Here is an 8,219-nt window from a genome sequence, read left to right as displayed (position 1 = left end):
AAGTAATGGATTTATGGATACGCTTTCCTTTCTCTAGATCTACTGATCTGAAGAAATAAAATAATTAGAGTAAAAGATTGCACTGAAGACACACGATGTTATTTGAACTCCTATGTTCAATAAATACCCTTGGCTAACTTCAGCTCCATCTAACCACCTGAAATGGCAACACTGCAGAAGGTACCAGGTCCAGAAAAAAAATACAAACCAAGCCCTAACCAGAAAGATTATAGAATGTTCTCATAGAATTGCAGTGGAAATGCTGGGTATTTACACTGCAACTTTTTCAAGATCCAAATTTATTTTCCACTTTTAAATCGCTTATAGGGCATAATGTTGATATTCCCAATTCCATCTTTCAAACTAGTAAAACAGCGATATTGCTAGCAAAGTGCATACAGCAATGCTCCGCCTCTTTATAATCATTCTACCTAGTGAATTCTGCATATTTAGTGCAAAAATAGCACCTTTAAAATTTCAGACAATACTAACATAATGAAATTTTTAATCAGGAGAGCTGTCTTTATTTAAATAAGAAACTTTTTTAATCTAAATATGGAATGTGATAATTCCACTCTCAACGCACCACCACTGAACACTTACTACTCTAATTTTTAAGAACAGTTGATGGCTAACTCAAGACACCTCAGTATGGTTAGCTTGTTTCCACACTGTTGTGCTACCACGCTGTTAATTTAAAATGGCCTTAGCTGGTCAGAAAAATGGTCTAAAGCCCTACTTTGGGTACTATGGGGAGAGATGCAGCAGTGGCCCATTAACTGCAGCAGTGGTGGATATCGATGTGAACACCAGGTGGTGCTGTCGGTGCTTTGTATTGCTCCTGTAATTCCGAACAGAACTTCTGCATCTACCTAATTATTTGTCTACAGTTTATTTTATATAGGTCCCAGCTGGGGAAACTTTCATACCCGTTGCATTGTTACTAACTTAATATACAGTGTGTCTTTCCAGGATAAAATTGATAAGGGTACGAGTACGTGAAATCTTGAGTAAAATAATGATTTTGTTCTAAGGAAAGTATTATGCCTCTTGCAGTGATTATGAATAAAGCTGACCAAGGACTTAGAAACTGTTGCTTCCAGTGAGGGAAGAAGGTTCCTGTGAACATTTCAAGTCACAACTCAAAACCGCCTAAACTATACCTAAAAATACTCTTCATATACATACATACCTATATACGCACCCCTCCCCCGCAGTGATATATTATACAAATTTGTATTTTCATTTCCCCAAGTATGTGCATTACAATAAAGCAAAGTACTAAGTTATGTCTAAATGTCAGGCTTCTTTAATATGTGCGTATGCAGGTATGAATTCTTAACTGGCCCAGGGGCTTGAGTCTGTCTTTCCTAATACAACACTGCTCAAAATCACTCCACTGCCTAACCTCTGAAAGGTGAGCAGCAGACTCCAAGCTACCACTGCGATCCCTAGACACAGATCACTAGAGAGAAATGGTGGACAAAGAGATGCTAAATGCTGTGATATGAAAGACTTACCTGGAACGATGACTGACACATTTTGTCTCTTAAGTTTCAGATTTATGATTGTTTTCTTCTAGTTTTTTGTTTTCTTCTATATTTCCAAGATCTTTGTCTACATGTTTTGATGCTGTCCTATAATGAAAAATTAATGTCACTTTTACATGCCTACAGCATTTTGTTCCATCCTCACATTAACGACACTGTCTACTCCCCTCTCAGTAATACATAAAATTCTCACAGTTCTGGTCTGAGCAGAGCAATAGGCTTGCATATGTCTGTAAATAGACCAATAGCACCAGTTCCCCCCCCCTGGAGTTAGTACCACAGGAAGCATCGCAGCAGGGCTGTGTGATGTGTGTTTTACTTCTTGAGGAATTCAGAATCATTCTGAGCTAGCAGACATTTAGTAAGGTTAAACCAGTTGTACAGATCCATGTTTCTTGACAAATTAATTGTGTAGCTTGTTTCAACAAACAAGAGTTTGCTTTAAGGCGTACTAAAACGTTACAAGTGTGGCTAAGATATCTTGATCAACACAGCAATCTTTTGTGTACTTGTCGTAATTGACTTTCAGAGCCTGTGCCAAATGGAAGCTCTTTAACTGTGAAGAAATTAATGAAAATTCCGGCAACACCGAAAAAAACCCACTCTGGCTTCCAGATCTGTGCTGGCTATGACTGACAAGCTTTGGGTGAAGAAGAGATTGTGTAAATGTTTGGGGGGGGGGGGGGGAAGAGGTATGCCTCCTTTAAAATAGCAGGTCTTCCTTAATGCAAGTAGTGGAGATGAATTAATGACTTAAGTGCTTAGTTTAGCTTAGCACAATAAAACCACTAAGCCATTCATTTAATGTGCGAGAAGCCTCACTGTCTGCCAAGGTGAAGGATCCCTGCAGCGCTGCGATAACATTTTGAAGGCCACAATTTTTAAAATGTAAATGGCCAAATGTGTTTGAGTGGGACAAAGTAAATCCCTTGTGTCGAAGCAGATTATTGTATATGCATTTTCTCTATGGATAATTTGTTTCCCCTACAGAAAAGTAAAGCCTGTTGTGACAGATTTGTGCATATGCTCACCCTTGCTTCAGGGTAAAGACCCGTAGTGACACTGACTCGCAAAATACAATGAAGACACAGGTTAGCAAGATAGTGTGACATGTCACGCTGACACCATGCAGGTATGTACCTCCCAAAACCGCTGATCTGAGTATTTGCTAGCGGAGTGTTTCTGTGCGTGTCCTCCATCTGAGCAAAGGCTGCTAGCAGTGGCTAAGAACTCTGCGTGCCCTGAGTTGGGGGACCCTGGAGCAGTGCTGTTACGAGAGTACAGTTTAGCTCTTGTCTCAGAAGAGCTTCCGATGGGGTGCAAACACACCTAAACCTCAGCGCCTCTGGGAGTGCTGCCGAAATGCCGCTCTCTGGGCTGGGGAGCAGAGTAGAGTGCCCGGGGGGGGGGGGCATGGGATTCTGGGCCCAAAATCCCACCCATTACACTGAATGGAACCATTCTAAAATCTTTTGGTTTTAAAGTAGGTTATTTCCTGAGTGGCTACAAGTGGCTACAAGTTTTAATGCTTCAAAGTCGCATTTACCTTTTATTACTGGTTTTAGAGTGCCTCTGTTATGTTTGTGTGGCTCACAGAAAGGTGTCTGTGCTAAAAACCCACTTACTGCAAAGATCCAAACTTCTGCTTATCCACAGGCAAATTTTATTTTTAAAATGCTGAGATTGTATCACAAAGTAACTTATTCTACAGTGGTAAATTTCTATTGTGCAGCAACTTTCCACTTTCTTCTGGTATTCAAAACCTGAAATAAGTGATGTGCACAGAAGGAAAGGATGAAAGATGCAATGAAGAAGAAAATTCAGTGCTTTGGTAGAGACTGACCTTCTGTGATCTTAATAACCTTTCACAAATCTCTTTAATCCTAGTAAAAAAGAAACAAACCCTCAAACAAATCCCTTAAAAATTATTTAAAAAAAAAAATTTAAATTAAAAAGATATTTGTTTTAGGTAGAGCACAGGATTTGGCTTGTCATGTGGCTAGTGAGTGTTTTCCATAAATAAGTCTTATAAAATTGGAGACAGTAGGGAAAGAGATGAAAAGCTGAAAGAATCTGGACTTGGGCAATTACCTGAGCTGAAATGAGTTGGAGGTGAGAAAGCAGTATCATGCATGTCTGCCCTCGTGTAACCGCTTGTGTCTGCTCTTGGAGACAAGAGAGTGGACTGAATAGACTGTTGGCATGGCTCAGTGTGATCCTTTTTTTTTTTGGCCTCATATCAAGAGTTTTACAGTGCCCAAAGCAGAATGGATTTCACATGACCTGACACGTAACAGGAGAGAGAGAACTGTAACTAGCGTTACTGCTCTTTGATTAGGTTAAAATTGTTCAATGACTAAACCTGGGAGGTTCCGCAATGCGATCAAGTTTGGATTTTTAAAGTGTTCTATTTTAGTTCTGCATTCAATGAAACTGTTCCCCTCACTAAATGTCACTTCTGTTTTCCTAAAGCCAAATGGTTGAAAAAGGGAGATTTAAAAGGCAAGCAATCCAGAACTCTTTTGGAGGACGGTATATATACCACTTGCTTGAAATGAGAGCAGCAGGAGTTTTTCATGTCTGACAATCAGATGGATTTAGATTCTCAGTGCCCGAGCCTGAATTACAGCACTTTAATTCTGGTGGTTCGGTGATCTTTTTTTTTTTTTTTTCCCCCTGTTCCCCAAATACTGACATCTAGGCAGATTCACCACCTCAGCACAAGCAATAATGCTGCCTTTTTTAGTGCTGTCTAAACAGTGTTATTAAAAGACAGAAGAGTAATTTTGCACTGAGTTGCAGCAGTGTGACCCACTGGCAGTGCTCTGCCAACAGCAGAGGAATAGGGGACGCTGGCATGGCACCAATCCTCAGGGCTCGACAGACGTGGCCTGGGTTTGTAACAGAGAAGTGGCTCAAAACATGGTTTCCATTGCTTCCTGAGGTGACTTCAGGCACGGGACAAATGGTCCTTTGCCAGCTTAACATTCAACAACAGTTGTTCCTTACTTTTTTTGTGCATTAACTACAGTCAGCTTGCTCCCTTTGCAACCCAAGAGTGACTTCCTGATGATAGCTGAGTAGCTGGGCAACATAGTCAGGATGGATGGAAATATTCCGGAGGATTTGCTGAAAAGGTCAAGACAGCTCCCTCTGCCCAGGCCATCTCACACTAACATTATCGACAGCTCCACAAAGAAAGCCCACACCTTCTATTGTTCTGAAGAGCAAGAAGTGGGTTGTATGAATGTGAGTTTACTTATGTCTCTCAACTGGTTTTTTTTTTAAATTCATTTGTAAAACATGGATCATTCTGAGCTCTTGCTAAAATTATGACTCATATTTTACACTTCTCTGTGCTTGCTCTTCAGGAAAATAATTATCCTCGGGGAATCCTAATCAAAATCTCTCTGTAAGTAGTACCAAAGTGAGGTTTTTTAGTTTTCTTTGGAGTGTGTGTGCGTGCTGAGGGGCCGTTGGTTTTGTGGCTTTTGTTTAGATACTGTTCATAGCATTGTTTTTAATATAAAGACCATTTTCCATCTCAATTGTTTTGCCTGCTGTAAATATAGACTGCAATACAGATGATTCAAAAATTGTTGTTGGGTTTTAATTCCTGTTTCTTTTGATCTCACAAGTCCAGGCCTCACCCTCAATACCATTTAAGGAAGAAAATCTGCAGTGCTTCTTGTCCTTGTTACCTAAGCTTGTGATAACGACGGGTAAGAGAATACTGGTAGGTGCAGTTCTGGGTTCTGGAGCGAGAGCCACCGATTGCATTAAAGCTTGCACTACTTCTGAAAGGCATGTTAGACACGCAACTGCACTGTTGCAAAAGATTTTCTAGGAGCTAATGGTCTTATACATCCAAATCTGGATTATTTGCAACCTCTTTCTATTTACCCCAATCTTGCTTCCCACTAATTATTTTCAAATGTCTATCAGTAGGAAAAAAGGCAGAGATATTAGAAAAATATTCATCAAGAAACGAGTGACCATTTTTTTAATTTGTGCCAGTTTTATAGAAGTTTTGTGACATGAACTGACACTTTCAGAGGCACTTTGTAACCTTCTCTTTTCTCTGAAATGGAATTGCATGAAAAACAGTACAAATGCTGAGTCTCGTTCAAAACATAGAGCAAGTTTCCTATGTTTTTGGCCTGCCGTGTTTGGATCCATATGCTAGTTTGCTATAAAGTATCAGAAAAGCAGAATTGGTATGCTTCAAGTGTTCAGTTTCAGAGACACTAGTAACATTCTTGATTACTCTGACTTAAGAAGAATTTCAAGAGTTTGGTGTGCTCTGAGTAGGAACAATCTTAAGACTGCTGCTGTGCTTCAATTTGCCCAGCTGAATTCTCCCTCACTGCATTTTAAACCACTTTAACCTCGATCTAGCCTCATGCGACTTGAGATTTGTGCACCTCCAAACCAAAGGAGCAAAAATGGGACAAAGGTCCAATCCACATGCAAAACTTCCATGCCTAGAGAACAGGGATACAGGGTGCTGGGTGCATTATTTTCTTTCTAAACCTTTAATGTGTGCTGTACTCTCAGCTGTTTCTGGAAAGATGAAAATTTCATATATGAAGGATTTACTGAAGATGGGTGGCCTAGAATCACCTGACTGAGGCCTGACACAAAAATTTTAGAAAGATTCTGAAGTGCTAAGTTATATTCTGTTTGGTGCAAATTAGTTTAAAGTATCCTTTTTGAAAAAAGGAGAAATCTGTAGAAAACAAATCTTCGGCCTTCTGCTCAGATGAAGGAGAAACATAGCATGCTGGGGTAGGTAGCCTCAACTCTTCATTCAAGAGGGGGCTGGTTGCAGGATGTGGAATACAGATGAGTCCCTGATTTATGGGATAATATTCATAGTGAAAAGAATATGTGGCAATAATCAGGTTTTGCATCAAGTGGAGCTGAGGCAGTGAATAACTATGTAAGTGATTTATTGTGAATATATTCCAAGGCTACAAGTGTAATTCCTACTTAGTGTGGATGACAAGACAATAGAAGATTATACAAACAACAACACCAATAATGAAAAAAAGTAATGTTTTTCTTGCCTCGGCAGACTTGGAAAGTTCTGTGCTGCTGCCTTCTCAGGCTTTCCTTTGGCGTCACTTTGGGGATAGAGATTAGGTGAGTTACTGTTCAAGGGTGGGTTCAAAAAATAACCACTAACACTGTTGGCCTGTATGGAGAGGTAGGGGTTGTGATTAGACACGTGTTGTGTCTAAAGGTGTAAGGTGCTTTTTGCAAGGTCTACGTTGATTTCTAGGCTGTAATTCGTGCTGAAAACTTTGTCAGAATAGGTACTGACAATCTGCTTGCTCTTGCAAGTATGGCATGCAGAAAGCAGGAAGGATAACAACAGATCAACTTAAATATATGCTGAGAACAGGAGATTGTCACTGATGATGCATCAATTAAGGGTTTCAGAGGCCAGCAACCATGTATCAAATATGAAGACTATTATTATACTATAAAGGGATTTTTATTTTGTTCCCCATGAACCTGTCTAATCAATTCTAGCTCTTAATTTTTACTTGTAGAAGCTTGTAGAAGATTAGTTGAGTATGAGGAAAAGAAGTGTTGTCCATTTAGAATATGCTGTATCCTATCTTTGAAGCTGAAAAAGTCATCTTAAGTCATAAACTCATCTCAGCAAAGGATATACTATATTCTAAGATTCTTGCTAGCTCTCCCCACACTACATAACGGTACAAGAAAAGATACATCACCTTCTCTGCCCTCCTTATACCCAAACCACCTTTTCCAAAAAAAAAAAAAAAACCAGACCAGTAAATCACAGTTTCATGATTCCACATTCAAAAGGAAAGACAAAAGAAAATTATTCTAGACATTATTACACTAGTAGCAAACTGTGGGGATGGAGCTCAACATTATTAGTACTTTCTAATTTCTATCAAAAGAAGCATAGGCTTTGCAAAAAAAATTTTTTTTCCTGTATCTGAATGTGGTTCTGTGCTTGGAGTAATTTATAGCAATTCTTTATTTGGAAAACTTCCAAAACCTGCTCAGTTATGGCTGGAGTAAAATCCTTATGTATTATCCAAAAAAGAGTATTTGCAAGCAGATGGAGAATTCCTCACTGTACTTTCACATCAATGAAAACACATTTGTTCATAGTAAAATCCCACTGGTATATTTTAGATCTCATTTCATCTAATTTTAATGAAAGGTCATAGAAAGAACAACCGAACTTTAAGATTGCTTCTATACCTGCACTGATTTGTGCATGTTATGCATAAATACCTTAATCTTCCCTGTTAAGAAGCAGCTGTAAGGAACCCTTCAGGGAGCAAGCCTGCCCTCAGTTCTCCCTGGAGACAAATGTAAGGGGATAAGGCCAAATGGCATACAGTCATGGCCATCTTTAAAAGGATGGAGAAACATGGGTACTTTTTGAGATCATCCAGTTTTTTTTTTAAAGTGAGCCTGTGTGATAATGAAGAAACTTGAAAGCAAGCAGGACTCACTGGCAAATCTTGCTATATGCCTAGGATGGCTAAAATGTATGGATTTGGACAATAGCTTCTAGTTTTTCAGCAACACAAGGTCTATCTTCACCAATTTTACTTCAGAGATCTCAAAGTATATATGAAGAATGAATTGAGGATCTCTCTTCTCCCTGAGATGGTT

General features: G+C 39.3%; 1 protein-coding gene across 1 annotated transcript in view; it reads right to left on the bottom strand.

The window, feature by feature from the left end:
• Nucleotides 1-1,549: 1,549 nt before the first annotated feature.
• ALCAM (activated leukocyte cell adhesion molecule) overlaps nucleotides 1,550-8,219 on the bottom strand; it is a 32,753-nt gene continuing 26,083 nt past the window's right edge. The window contains exons 14-15 of the mRNA XM_075722766.1: nucleotides 6,620-6,676; nucleotides 1,550-1,637 (exon numbers count right to left, since the gene is read on the bottom strand). Coding sequence (XP_075578881.1) covers nucleotides 1,550-1,637; nucleotides 6,620-6,676 — 145 coding nt within the window. The remainder of the gene's footprint in view (nucleotides 1,638-6,619; nucleotides 6,677-8,219) is intronic.

Source organism: Pelecanus crispus, chromosome 1 (genome assembly GCF_030463565.1).
Source record: "Pelecanus crispus isolate bPelCri1 chromosome 1, bPelCri1.pri, whole genome shotgun sequence".
Lineage (NCBI taxonomy): Eukaryota > Metazoa > Chordata > Aves > Pelecaniformes > Pelecanidae > Pelecanus > Pelecanus crispus.
This window is presented reverse-complemented; position numbering and strand designations above follow the sequence as displayed.